At 46.9% G+C, this 15,152-nt stretch overlaps 1 protein-coding gene across 3 annotated transcripts in view; it reads right to left on the bottom strand.

The window, feature by feature from the left end:
• TCP11L1 (t-complex 11 like 1) overlaps nt 1–15,152 on the bottom strand; it is a 104,009-nt gene that overhangs the window by 65,491 nt on the left and 23,366 nt on the right. For 2 of the 3 annotated variants that reach the window (XM_063944481.1, XM_063944482.1), the window contains exons 2-3: nt 5,995–6,155; nt 4,409–4,541 (exon numbers count right to left, since the gene is read on the bottom strand). In XM_063944481.1, coding sequence (XP_063800551.1) covers nt 4,409–4,541; nt 5,995–6,151 — 290 coding nt within the window. In that variant the 5' untranslated portion in view covers nt 6,152–6,155. Of the gene's footprint in view, nt 1–4,408; nt 4,542–5,994; nt 6,156–15,152 lie in introns of those variants that run through there. The other variant, XM_063944483.1, reaches the window with a different exon arrangement.

Raw genomic sequence — 15,152 nt, 5'->3', positions numbered from 1 at the left:
TGGAACACAGGATTATCCTCCGGTGCATGTGTAGGTGGGACCCGGACCACTTGTCCAACAGGTCCCACTGGAACACTCTGGCATGGAACCTGCCAAACTGAATGGCCTCGTAGGCCGCAATCATCTTCCCCAGCAACCAAATGCATTGATGGATTGAGACTCTTGCTGGTTTCAGAATTTGTTTGACCAGACTCTGAAGTTCCAGAGCCTTTTCCACTGGAAGAAAGACTCTCTGTAGTTCTGTGTTCAATATCATTCCAAAAAACGACAACCGCGTCGTCGGAATAAACTGTGATTTTGGCAAGTTTGGGAGCCAACCATGTTGCTGAAGGACTGTCAGGGAGAGTGCAACGTTCTGCACCAACTGGTCCCTGGATCTCGCCTTTATCAGTAGATCGTCCAAGTATGGGATAATCATGACTCCTTGCTTGTGAAGGAGAACCATCACTTTGGTGAAAATCCTCGGAGCCTTGGACAGACCAAACGGCAACGTTTGAAATTGGTAATGACAATCCTGAATTGCAAATCTCAGATAAGCCTGATGCGGAGCATCCTTTATGTCCACCGACACCATAAAATCCCCTTCCTCCAGACTGGAGACCACTGCGCGGAGAGACTCCATCTTGAATTTGAATTTCTTTAGGTAGAAATTTAGGGATTTCAGGTTCAGGACTGGTCTGACCGAGCCGTCCGGCTTCGGGACCACAAACAGGCTCGAATAAAAGCCTTCTCCCTGTTGTGACTGGGGAACCCTGATGATAACTTGATTTTGACACAACTTTTGTATTGCGTCGCAAACTATCTCCCTGTCCGGAAGAGAAGCTGGTATGGCCGATCTGAAAAAACGGCGAGGGGGAACTTCTTGAAACTCCAGCTTGTACCCTTGGGATACTATTTGTAAAACCCATGGGACTAGGTCCGAACGAAACCAAAACTGACTGAAGAGTTTGAGACGTGCCCCCACCGATGCGGTCTCCCACATAGGAGCCCCAACGTCATGCGGTGGAAGTGGCAGAAGCCTGGGAGGACTTCTGCTCCTGGGAGCCTGACAAGGCTGGTGATCGTTTACCTCTTCCCCTTCCTCTAGTAGCAAGGAAGGAAGAACCTCGGCCCTTTCTGTATTTATTGGGCCGAAAGGACTGCATCTGATAGTGATGAGTTTTCTTTTGTTGTGGGGGAACATAAGGCAAAAAAGTAGACTTACCCGCGGTAGCTGTAGATACCAAATCATCAAGGCCATCACCACATAAAGCCTTACCTTTATATGGTAGAGATTCCATACTTTTCTTGGAATCAGCATCAGCATTCCATTGGTGAATCCACAACGCTCATCGCAGCTTCCTTAAGGTATGCTGCAGCGTCCTTGATATAACCCAGCGTCAAGAGGACGCTATCCCTATCTAGGGTATCTATTTCAGAAGACAAGTTGTCTGCCCACTTTTCGATAGCACTACTTACCCACGCAGACGCAATGACAGGTCTGAGTAGCGTACCTGTGGTCGCATAAATGGACTTTAACGTAGTTTCTTGTTTACGATCCGCAGGATCCTTAAGGGCTGCCGTGCCAGGTGACGGGAGAGCCACCTTTTTAGACAAACGTGACAGGGCCTTGTCCACGGTGGGGGGTTACTCCCACTTTTCCCTATCTGCCGAGGGAAATGGATAAGCTACCTTAATTCTTTTGGGAATCTGAAACTTTTTGTCAGGAGCTTCCCAGAGTTTTTCAAATAACGTGTTCAGTTCATGAGAGGGGGGAAAACGTTACCTCAGGTTTCCTTTCCTTATACATACAGACCCTTTTATCAGGGACAGCCGGGTCCTCAGTGATATGTAGCACCTCTTTAACCGCCACAATCATCAGTGTCTGCCAACTGGGCCAGCGTACGTTTCTGGGACCCTGAGGGGACCTGACTTTGCAATAACATATCTTCTACAGATTTCTTCCATGCCTGGGTCTGAGACTTATCTAGCCTCTTACTAATAAGAGCCACATTAGCATTCAAGGCGTTCAACACATTTATCCAAACCGGCGTCGGCGGTGCAGACAGGGTCACCCCCGCAGCTGTTTGTGTCCCTAATACAGCCTCCTCCTGGGAAGAGCCTACAGCCTCAGACATGTCAACACACGTGCACCAAATACCCACAGACACACCGGGCCTATAGGGGACAGACCCACAGTAAAGCCTGTTAGAGAGACACAGAGGAGATTTGCCAGCTCACACCCCAGCGCCCAATCAGCGGTTCTGAAGCGCCCAATAAATGCCTCAGACCTGTTGCTCTTTTAATATAAGGTATATTGCACCAAATTAGCCAGTGCGCCCCCCCCCCCCCCCCCCCGTTTTGCCCCGATACTTGTCAGTGTGAAGGAAGGACCAGCGTCGCTGCAGCCTGATGGAGAGAAAATGGCGCCGAGTGAGCTGTGAGGATGAAGCTCCGCCCCCTTAATGGGGCGCTTCTGTACCGCTTCTTCTATGATTATACTGGCGGGGGTTTTGGACAGTGCCTTGGCACTAATGTCCCTCTTTTGCCAGTGTCCACTGAGGATATATTAGCTGCCCAGGGGGCCACCCCCCCCCCCCCCCCGCACCCTGTAGTGCTGTGTATATGTGGGAGCTTGGCGCGCACTGAAGTCTTCTTTTCTTCAGCTACTCACCTGTCTTCTGACTTTTGGCTCTGTTATGGGGTGACGGCAGGCTGCGGGAGTGAGCATCTAGGCGTACCCAGCGATCAGCACCCTCAGGAGCAAATGGTGTCCTGTAACCAGAAGCAGAGCCCTTGAACTCACTGGAAGTGGGTCATACTCCTCTCCCCTAAGTCTCACGAAGCAGGGAGACTGTTGCCAGCAGCCTCCCTGAACATAAAAAACCTAACAAATAGTATTTTTCAGAGAAACTCAGTAGAGTTCCCTGTAGTGCGTCCAGTCTCACTGGGCACAATTTTAAAACTGGAGTCTGGAGGAGGGGCATAGAGGGAGGAGCCAGTTCACACCCTTTCAAAGTCTTAAAGTGCCCATGTCTCCTGCGGATCCCGTCTATACCCCATGGTTCTATGATGACCCCAGCATCCTCTAGGACGTATGAGAAATATCCTATTTCACAGAAGTCACTATACTATACTATACTATATTTAAAATTATGACTTATATTCACTTTATAATTTAAGGTAAATATTCAATATAAACAGGTATTTAAAATTGCATAAGAGATAAAATATATAGATTGTCAGCTTTGCGAGCAGGGCTCATCTTCCTCTGTCTTTATGTCTCTTATTGTGTTTGTTTCCCATTGTAAAGTGCAATGAAATATACTGATGCTATAAAAGTAAATGTTATGAATTATGTAGGAAAAAAGAAATACATCTGATCCATATATTGCACCAGAACAATGCCATCTAGAGGCCAAATGGTAAAACACAGTACCACACTACAAAACTGATCTTGCATTACCAAGCAGAAGTGTGCACACAGGCCCTCATTCCAAGATGATTGTAGCTGCAAGGCTACGATCATTCACACTGACATGCGGGGGGACGCCAAGCACAGAGCTAGTCCGTCCCGCATGTCAGTGCCGCCCCTTCCCCGCAGAAGTGCAAAGGCATCGCATAGCGGCGATGCCTTTGCACTTCAAGAGTAGCTCCCGACCAGCGCAGCTTTAGCGTGCTGGCCGGGAGCTACTCGTCGCTCCCCGTCACGCAGCCGATGCGGGCCACTCCTCGCACGGTCCGTCCACGCCTGCATTGGCCGGACCACGCCCACGAAACGGCGGCCAAACGCCGCCGTTCCGCGCCATCCCCCCAGCGACCGCCTCTGCCTGTTAATCAGGCAGAGGTGATCGCAGCCCAGCTACGGCCTTCGGCATGCGCAGTGGTTACCCATTCGCTCGGCTGCGATAAAAAGCAGCGAGCGAACGGGTCAGAATGACCCCCAAAGTATCTTGTAAAGTCTGAGAGCCTATAAGGTATATTTACTGAAGTGCAGGTTTTTAGAAGTGGGGATGTTGCCCATAGCAACCAATCAGAATCTACTTAATCTACCGGTAGCACCTTCTAGATTAGAATAGCTAAAACCTGGTTGGTTACTATGGGCAACATCTTCACTTCTAAAAAAAACCTGCACTTTTGTAAATATACCCTAAATGATTCAGTGTAGAACTGTATGTCTGACTAGGAAACAGGGCTACACTGATTGGAGACTGTACTGTCCTTCAGCTATACTTCCTGAAAAATTTAAAGTGCCCGGTTCCAATTATTCACAGTCTATACCCCATTGTTAATATGCTCCAGTGTCCCCTAGTGGATGACGGAGAAAAAGAGACAATAAGTCACTGTTAGTCATATAAGGTACATTGTGTCTGTTTGACATTCTGAATGGAAACTTTCTTGCCCACGGCTTGGTATTACCCCATCTTACCTTCCCTGTGGGAACTCCATTGGTTTGATCTGAAATCCTTTATTGACCACAATCTCATGAGCTAAAGCCATGTTGTTTACCCCTTTAGCGGCATCCACGAGTTCCTCTACGGACACGAACCGCGGGGGACTAGCTGGAACACAAACAGCGTAGTCAATACAAACTCGCAGAATAAGCAGATACTGTATTACTAGTTTACCAAATGGACAGGTAATTATACAGAACTGTGCTGCGACATAAATTACATTTTTTTTCAAAATATGTCAATTAATAAAAGCTGTGCTATGTTAGCTGATTAACAGTCTGCAGGAGTTTCCGGGCGGCTATGGGGAGCGTTACAGACAATTGGGGCATATCGGCCCCATTTCTGGACGTGCTGAAGCCAGTGGCTGCATCCTCAGACGCAGTGTTCCTGGCCCCAGCAGTGCAGCTTTGCCAGGCATCCTGAGTAACCTTCGGGTTAATCAGAGGTCCGAAGCTGCAACCGATGATCGTGATATGGATCCGATGCTGTGCCTTCGGACGCAGGCAGTGGATCAGAAAAATTGGTGGTGGGAGTCTTTTTACACAAGGCGCCTCCTGGGGTTTTTGCATATTTTCACACACAGTTGTTGCGCACAAAACACAGAGAGATGGCGACATTTGTGCACACGGGTGAGTCGGGCCCAGAGTCTGTATTTCAGGGTTTGTCTGCTATAGAACAGTCTCTAACTTCTGCTGCTGCGCTCTTTGCATAGTAGGATCCCTGCCATAGGAGTAAACCATCAGAGAATAGGGAAGAGCAGAGATACAACACCATGGTAGTAACTGAGATCTGTTAAGACCAGGGTGTGCATGGGGACGTGGGGCCATCTGCGCAGGTGCCACACTGTCAGCCACCTTAGCCATCATAGCCCAGAGAAAGGCTTCAGTCCTCCAGTGGAACGGTGGCGGTCCTATAAGACGTTCTCTCTCCAAATTCCCTAAACTGCTTGGACAGTTAAAACACTACAAACAATCCCTTGAGAACACATTTTCTGTATCCTGTAAATGGTGCTAGGGCTTCTGCTGTCTATCAGTAAGTATCTATGTTCACCTAATGTTCTACAGAAATGCAAAACCAACAGCGACACCTGCAGGCCATTTAAATGTAGTACACCTCAGTTAGAAAACCATTATTTTATTCGTAGCTTCTGATGTCTTGAGCATCAGAAAATTCCCTAAAACAATCATGCCAAGAAATGGCTACTGTGTCTTTCCAAGCCACAGTGACACAGTGGTTAGCACTGCACTAGAGCCATGGGGTTTATTTTGATGTTAAGCGCCTTGAGTCCTGTTTGGAGAAAGAGCGCTATATAAATAAAAATTATTATTATTATTATTATTATTTCTAACCAAGGTCTTATCCGTGTGACATTTACAAGTTCTTTCATGGTTGTTGATGATGTTATACATATAAATGTGCCATGTAAGCACTGTAGCTCCCAGCTATCTATGAAAGCCAATGGAAGTAGTGAATAAAGCGTGTATAGACAGATCCTTTGACACTGCAGGATCTGAAGATGTTGAGTTGTTGCTGTACCACTTCCAGCTTACGCTATCCTCACCCTGGGGTGTGTTTCCTCTGTGGGGACTTGGAGTGTTTTGTCGGATTCGCTCACAGACAGATTTCTCAGAGACGTCCGGTCGGTCGCCGCGGCTGGCCCTACTGGCATCATTGGACGATTCGTCTCCGGACTGTGACTTATCTGGTTCAAGAGGCATGGCCCTGTTATTCAATGTAAAGGAAATTCAGATTAGTCCTCTGCTATGTTCACTGATCTGTGTACCTACCCCTGTAAGATCCATAGAGGTATGTGTCTGACGCAAAACAGTGAGAGAAGGATCGGCAGTGCAATAGGAGCCAACGCTACCAAATACAGTATAGGTAAATCAATAAATAAAACCAATTTGTTGTTACCATAGTAGCTGCTATGCTGCTGAGAGACCTGTTTGCTTTTATACCGGTCACTGTACAAATACAAGCTAGCTGGTGTAAGTGTAGGGAAGGGCACTTGGCCACATCACGCATGGATAGAGAACATCCACATGGTACCTTGGCAGCAACACCCTAGTGTGGGGGAATTTGCTGGTGCTCTGCTAATACCTACATTTAAAATTGCAATTTTTTCACAAAAAATACATGCTGGTGTAAAGGTGCCAATACACACTGCAACTGAGAAGGCAGATTAGTCAATTTTATCCCTCACTATCCATACATCACAGCAAGTGCCTATTTTGGGATATCTTATGGGTTCCTGGTTTGCACGTAGAACACCCCCAAGACTCTCCCAGATACAAACCAAATCTTCCAGTGTCCTGGACTGTACATGCGCTCGCTCCCGAGACTCCCCCTGATGCAGCACTGCCAGGGGATATAGTCTTTGTTCTGTGTCCTCAAAGATGCGACTCAACTGGGGTACTGACAAACTCTGCTGCAGGAGGATTGCTGGGCGGAATGGGTTTGTTGGGTCAACCACTATTGGTTGACATCTGAAAAAGGTTGACATGGAAAAAGGTTGACAAGAGTTTTTTACGTTTTTTGGGTGCCGTTTTCTTCGTAGAGTGACCGGGAACCCCAATTAGTGCCCCGTGTCTCCTCGCATGGGTTACTATTCCCAAACAGTTAAAAAAATGAAGAATAAATAAATAAAAATGTGCAAAACTCATGTTGACCTAATGCTCATGTCAACTATTTCCAGGTGTCGATCGAATGCATGTCGACTAATAGTGGTCGACCCATTGAGCGTCGACCTAAGTGAGGTCAACCTAAGGACCGTATCCCTGCTGGGCCACCCCTAGACATGTGCTTAATAGGAAATCCAGCACGGTCTAAAGGGACGGTTATGGGTTGTTGGGTCGACACAACTTAGGTCAACAGTCATTAGGTTGACCACTATTGGTCGACATGCATTAGGTCGACAGGTCAAAAGGTCCACATGAGTTATTTTACTTTTTTTGGTGTTGTTTTCTTCGGAAAGTGACGGGGAACCCCAATTAGTGCACGGTGTCCCCTCACATGGCGAACCAAAGGTGCCTCGCTGCGCTCAGCACAGATTACTATTCCCAATCGTAGTCCACGTGGATCGTAAAGTATGAAAAAGTCCAAAAATGTGAAGAAGAAAAAATGTGGGAAAACTCATGTCGACCTTTTGAACTGTCGACCTAGTACATATCGACCTAGTGACCCTGTCGACCTAAGTGGTGTCGAACAAATGACCGTATCCCAAAAGGACAGTGTCCCATTTTAAATATATACTTCTGAAACTTTTTACCAAGAACAATATATGCAGTTAGTACCTGTAGCCACATCCATTCTTCTGTACACTAGATCCAAGCCCCAGTATAAATTCATACGCCTATTATAAGTTATTGGCAGTTCAGGTTAGTCCTGCCCTCTGATGCACTCTGGCGGGTGACCAGTGATATCTACCAATCAGTGCGCCACCGTGCCTGTACGCCTCCCACACAGATGTGTTTCCTCTGATGTAGGTGGACTAGGCAAGATCCTCTGCCTGCCTCTCTTGCGGGATCCGGTCTGAAGATCGACACTGTCTAGGTCGACAATGTTTAGGTCAATAGTCACTAGGTCGACAGGGTGGGAAGGTCGACATGTGCTAGGTTGACAGGTCAAAAGGTCGACATGAGTTTTTCAATTTTTGTTTCTTTTTTTGAACTTTTTCATACTTAACGATCCACGTGGACTACGATTGGAATGGTAGCATGGCGAGCAAAGCGAGCCATGCGAGGGTACACGGTGCACTAATTCGGCTTCCCGGTCACTGTATGCAGAAAACGACACAAAAAACCCTCATGTCGACCTGTCGACCCAGCACATGTTGCCCTAGAAACCCTGTCGACCTATAGTGGTCGACCTAAACATTGTCGACCTAGACACTGTTGATTTGATGATCCACACCCCTCTCTCGCACCCACCAGACACTTCCATATAGACACAGGCAGCCTGCCCCTGCTAGGCTACTGCTTCATACAAATGTGCTTTGGGCTGAGATCAGGTGACACGGTCCCTGTACAGGCCTTCGTAAGAGGACTGGAACTGCATCAATAAACATTAATAATAATCTATTTACATTAGATAACTAAAATGGAAATAATGCTTAGCGTGCTTTGGGCAAAACTGAACTGGAAAGTTAGGATATGATCTGTCTATGTTATACAGTGAAGCTCACAACTCTTCTATAATGCCACAGCGGAAAATTTAGGGGATCTATGAACCATTTTCCATTTGCTTTTAGACACATGCACACAGATTTCCATGTCAGAATGGAACACAAGACATAACTTTAAAAACACAGCTATGAGTGTAGTGCAACAATATAATGGTATAAACGAACATAAAAAGGTGAATATTATTAAACAGCTAAAAGCTAAAAATGGAGAGATAATCCATAGAGATCTATACAGCAGACACAAAATAGGGACAGGAAGATTTTGAATCCAAACACGGTCTCTCTTATATTTATACAGTACCAGCAGGAACTTCTACTAGCTGCAAACAAGAACACTATCCAATATGGCCACGGTGGCCAAATCTCAACAAGATCAACAACTGGGTCATTTATGGACGAGGTGGGGGCCTGAGAAGTAGAATTAGAAGATGACCAAGGACAGGAAGGAAATGGCCTCCTTTTAGTAATGGGTATTCTAGGTAAGGATTTATTTTCAAGCCTGCATTAATTGCTTCAAGCCTGCATTAATTGTTGTACAATTTCCCCAAAATGACACAATGGGGGGGATTCAATTGTTTGAAAAGTCGGTTGGGTGTCTATTAGATAGGAAAAAACCAGACACCCAACTGACTTTTCAAACATTTGAATTTGCCCCAATGATTATATTGCTAGGAGATAAAATTGCTGAGTTTGTGTATACCTTAAGATTTTGTAACAGGGGATTTGCATTATGGATCTTTAGCAGTAGTGTATAAATGGGGGAGAGACTAACGGGTTAAATGCTTGTGATACCGCCAAGAAAATCTACTTTCACTTTGGCAACAGATGAGCTCCCAATTTCCTGCCAACTGAGGAGCACCCCAGAATTACACGTGACTCACTGGGAACAAAAGAACAGGTCTCTGCCTAGACTGAGAACGCTACTGTACAAAAAGTGTTGTACTGTACAATATGTTCAGGTTCATCCCTCTTATCCTTTGCAGATTTTTACATTTAATGGGTAAGCCACTTAAAACAACTTTTTTTGTGCGATATGGGATCCAGGAAAAGTATCCGGACCCATGTGTTATTGTGGCTCTGAAGACTGCTTATTGGCAGTGGCAAACGCAGGATTTCTAGAGGGGGGGGGGGGGGGTTCCCAAATGCAATCATTGGAGCAAGTGCAGGAGTCTAGGGGGTAGCGGTAGAAGAACCTAGTAATGACTCTGGACAATAATGTACACATTGGTCTTTATATACACTGGATACTGTATGGAATACAATATTAATTTTTAACACCATATATAGTCTATAGTATAGGCTGTAGCAAACATATTTAAATCATATAAATAGGATAAGTGGTCAGGAAAAGGTTAAACATACCATAATATATAAATAAATACACGAAACATAACAGCACTGCACTTTCTAAGCACACATTCTTCCACCTCATGGTAAGTCTCCTGTCTCTTCTTCCTGGCAGCTACTCTCTGATCCAGTGCACTGAGTGAGGGCACAGATTCACACCCACAGCAAACTTGGTAGAAGAAGCTTCCCCCACTGGACATCTACAGATGCTCTGCTCTGTTCCTTAACCTACATGATGTGGCAATAAGTTCTAGTAATCGTATTATATAACATTGCTATTGTTATAATTTGAGCCACTTGCCAAGAGAAGGGGGGTTTCTGGCCAACCAGAAACCCAACCCACCAACACCCCCCACACCCCTTCCCCACGCACACACACAAAGTATGATCCCCGTTAAGTGCCGGGTATCAGGGCTAATTCAATAGCCAACGGCAAATCTATTAGTTGCAGTAAATTACTGCAGCTATTTGAATACCGGCCAATGAATGCAACAAGTTCTTTTTTTATTTATTTACATATCGTATCACTGATTTTCTCTCACTATGTACAACACAGCACAACTCACTTTGAGACACAGCATCGACAGAGTACAGGCCACACGTCAGATAAACATTTGCATGGAATGTTTTAAAATATAAAGAATATTTTCCCATACAGCCATCATTCCACAATGGTTAAGTGGTATCACGGCCCCACCATGAAACCAGAGTGGTGTGAAATGTGGAGATGGGAGGGAGGTGAGTGGTAGGACCAATCACAAACTGCAGTCACAGATTGTGTCTTCCGATTGGTCCTGCTGCTTACACACCACTCTGTAGCCATTTTAAAGAGAAGAATTGAATTTATTGGGCACATAAATGGTAGCAATACAAAATTAATCTATACTACCACTTACTTAGGTGGCCAATCATTTCATTTTGCCACCCTAACTGGTCTACGCAATTCCCAAAACACTCACCCTTTCAACGCATTCGCTCAAATATCACCAGATTATATGCCCTGGAGAAACATCCATTAGTGGGGCATGGGAGGGTTAATCTGTAAAATAACAATTTTGGAGGACAATTTATTGAAAGAGACGAGAGAAAAAATAAGATTTTACTCACCGGTAAATCTATTTCTCGTAGTCCGTAGTGGATGCTGGGACTCCGTAAGGACAATGGGGAATAGCGGCTCCGCAGGAGACTGGGCACAACTAAAGAAAGCTTTAGGACTACCTGGTGTGCACTGGCTCCTCCCTCTATGACCCTCCTCCAGACCTCAGTTAGGATACTGTGCCCGGAAGAGCTGACACAATAAGGAAGGATTTTGAATCCCGGGTAAGACTCATACCAGCCACACCAATCACACCGTATAACTCGTGATACTATACCCAGTTAACAGTATGAAATATAACTGAGCCTCTCAACGGATGGCTCAACAATAACCCTTTAGTTAACAATAACTATATACAAGTATTGCAGACAATCCGCACTTGGGATGGGCGCCCAGCATCCACTACGGACTACGAGAAATAGATTTACCGGTGAGTAAAATCTTATTTTCTCTGACGTCCTAAGTGGATGCTGGGACTCCGTAAGGACCATGGGGATTATACCAAAGCTCCCAAACGGGCGGGAGAGTGCGGATGACTCTGCAGCACCGAATGAGCAAACTCTAGGTCCTCCTCAGCCAAGGTATCAAACTTGTCAAATTTAGCAAATGTGTTTGACCCCGACCAAGTAGCTGCTCGGCAAAGTTGTAAAGCCGAGACCCCTCGGGCAGCCGCCCAAGAAGAGCCCACCTTCCTCGTGGAATGGGCTTTCACTGATCTAGGATGCGGCAGTCCAGCCGCAGAATGTGCAAGCTGAATCGTACTACAAATCCAGCGAGCAATAGTCTGCTTTGAAGCAGGAGCACCCAGCTTGTTGGGTGCATACAGGATAAATAGCGAGTCAGTTTTCCTGACACTAGCTGTCCTGGAAACATAAATTTTCAGGGCCCTGACTACGTCCAACAACTTGGAATCCTCCAAGTCCTTAGTAGCCGCAGGCACTACAATAGGTTGGTTCAAATGAAAAGCTAATACCACCTTAGGGAGAAACTGGGGACGAGTCCTCAATTCTGCCCTATCCATATGGAAAATCAGATAAGGGCTTTTATATGACAAAGCCGCCAATTCTGACACCCGCCTGGCCGAAGCCAAGGCCAACAGCATGACCACTTTCCACGTGAGATATTTCAAATCCACGGTTTTTAGTGGCTCAAACCAACGTGACTTTAGGAAATCCAACACCACGTTGAGATCCCAATGTGCCACTGGAGGCACAAAAGGGGGCTGAATATGCAGCACTCCCTTAACAAATGTCTGAACATCAGGCAGTGAAGCAAGTTCTTTCTGGAAGAAAATCGACAGCCAAAATCTGGACCTTAATGGAACCCTATTTTAGGCCCATAGTCACCCCTGACTGTAGGAAGTGCAGAAAACGGCCCAACTGAAATTCCTCCGTTGGGCCTTCCTGGCCTCACACCACGCAACATATTTTCGCCATATGCGGTGATAATGGTTTGCGGTCACTTCTTTCCTAGCTTTAATCAGCGTAGGGATGACTTCCTCCGGAATGCCCTTTTCCTTCAGGATCCGGCGTTCTACCGCCATGCCGTCAAACGCAGCCGCGGTAAGTCTTGGAACAGACAGGGCCCCTGCTGCAGCAGGTCCTGTCTGAGCGGCAGAGGCCATGGGTACTCTGAGATCATTTTTTTTGAAGTTCTGGGTAACAAGCTCTTCTTGGCCAATCCGGAACCACGAGTATAGTTCTTACTCCTCTCCTTCTTATTATTCTCAGTACCTTGGGTATGAGAGGCAGAGGAGGGAACACATACACCGACTGGTACCCCCACGGTGTTACCAGAGCGTCCACAGCTATCGCCTGAGAGTCCCTTGACCTGGCGCAATATCTTTTTAGCTTTTTGTTGAGGCAGGACGCCATCATGTCCACCTGTGGCCTTTCCCAATGGTGTACAATCATTTGGAAGACTTCTGGATGAAGTCCCCACTCTCCCGGGTGGAGGTCGTGCCTGCTGAGAAAGTCTGCTTCCCAGTTGTCCACTCCGGGAATGAACACTGCTGACAGTGCTAACACATGATTTTCCGCCCATCGGAAAATCCTTGTGGCTTCCGCCATCGCCATCCTGCTTCTTGTGCTGCCCTGTTGGTTTACATGGGCGACCGCCGTGATGTTGTCTGACTGGATCAGCACCGGCTGGTGTTGAAGCAGGGTCTAGCCTGACTTAGGGCATTGTGAATGGCCCTTAGTTCCAGAATATTTACGTGTAGGGAAGTCTCCTGACTCGACCATAGTCCTTGGAAGAATCTTCCCTGTGTGACTGCCCCCCAGCCTCGAAGGCTGGCATCCGTGGTCACCAGGACCCAGTCCTGTATGCCGAATCTGCGGCCCTCTAGAAGATGAGCACTCTGCAGCCACCACAACAGCGACACCCTGGCCCTTGGAGACAGGGTTATCAGCCGATGCATCTGAAGATGCGACCAGGACCACTTGTCCAACAGATCCCACTGGAAGATCCTTGCATGGAACCTGCCGAATGGAATTTCTTCGTAAGAAGCTACCATCTTTCCCAGGACTCGCGTGCATTGATGCACTGACACCTGTATTTGTTTTAGGAGGTCTCTGACTAGAGAGGACAACTCCTTGGCCTTCTCCTCCGGGAGAAACACTTTTTCCTGTTCTGTGTCCAGAACCATACCCAGGAACAGTAGACGCGTCGTAGGAACCAGCTGCGACTTTGGAATATTCAGAATCCAGCCGTGCTGTTGTAGCACTTCACGAGATAGTGCTACTCCGACCAACAACTGCTCCCTGGACCTCGCCTTTATAAGGAGATCGTCCAAGTACGGGATAATTATAACTCCCTTTTTTCAAAGGAGTATCATCATTTCGGCCATTACCTTGGTAAATACCCTCGGTGCCGGGGACAGACCAACGGCAACGTCTGGAATTGGTAATGACAGTCCTGTACCACAATTTTGAGGTACTCATGGTGAGGAGGGTAAATGGGGACATGCAGGTAAGCATCCTTGATGTCCAGTGATACCATGTAATCCCCTTCGTCCAGGCTTGCAATAACCGCCCTGAGCGATTCCATTTTGAACTTGAACCTTCATATATAAGTGTTCAAGGATTTAAATTTTAGAATGGGTCTCACCGAACCGTCTGGTTTCGGTACCACAACCATTGTGGAATAGTAACCCCGGCCTTCTTGAAGGAGGGGTACCTTGATTATCACCTGCTGGAGTACAGCTTGTGAATTGCCGCCAGTACTACCTCCCCTCGAGGGCAGCAGGCAAGGGTGATTTGAGGTAACGGCGAGGGTGAGTCGCCTCGAACTCCAGCTTGTATCCCAGTGATACTACTTGCAGAACCCAGGGATCCACCTGTGAGCGAGCCCACTGGTCGCTGAAGTTCCCGAGACGCGCCCCCACCGCACCTGGCTCCACCTGTGGAGCCCCAGCGTCATGCGGTGGACTCAGAGGAAGCGGGGGAAGATTTTTAATCCTGGGAACTGGCTGTCTGGTGCAGCTTTTTCCCTCTTCCCTTGTCTCTGTGCAGAAAGGAAGCGCCTTTGACCCGCTTGCTTTTCTGAAGCCGAAAGGACTGTACCTGATAATACGGTGCTTTCTTAGGCTGTGAGGAAACCTGAGGTAAAAAAATTTCTTTCCCAGCTGTTGCTGTGGATACGAGGTCCCAGAGACCATCCCCAAACAATTCCTCACCCTTATAAGGCAGAATCTTCATGTGCCTTCTAAAGTCAGCATCGCCTGTCCACTGCCGGGTCCCTAATACCCTCCTGGCAGAATGGACATTGCATTAATTCTGTATGCCAGCCGACAAATATCCCTCTGTGCATCCCTCATATATAAGACGACGTCTTTAATATGCTCTATGGTTAGCAAAATAGTATCCCTGTCCTGACAGGGCAATAGACCACGCTGTAGCAGCACTATCCATGCTGAGGCAATTGCAGGTCTCAATATAGTACCTGAGTGTGTATATACAGACTTCAGGATAGCCTCCTGCTTTTTATCAGCAGGCTCCTTCAAAGTGGCCGTATCCTAAGACGGCAGTGCCACCTTTTTTGACAAACGTGTGAGCACCTTATCCACCCTAGGGGATATCTCCCAACGTGACCT

This window comes from Pseudophryne corroboree, chromosome 11 (genome assembly GCF_028390025.1).
Source record: "Pseudophryne corroboree isolate aPseCor3 chromosome 11, aPseCor3.hap2, whole genome shotgun sequence".
Lineage (NCBI taxonomy): Eukaryota > Metazoa > Chordata > Amphibia > Anura > Myobatrachidae > Pseudophryne > Pseudophryne corroboree.
The sequence above is the reverse complement of the archived record's forward strand: the minus strand, read 5'-3'. Positions and strand labels throughout refer to the sequence as shown.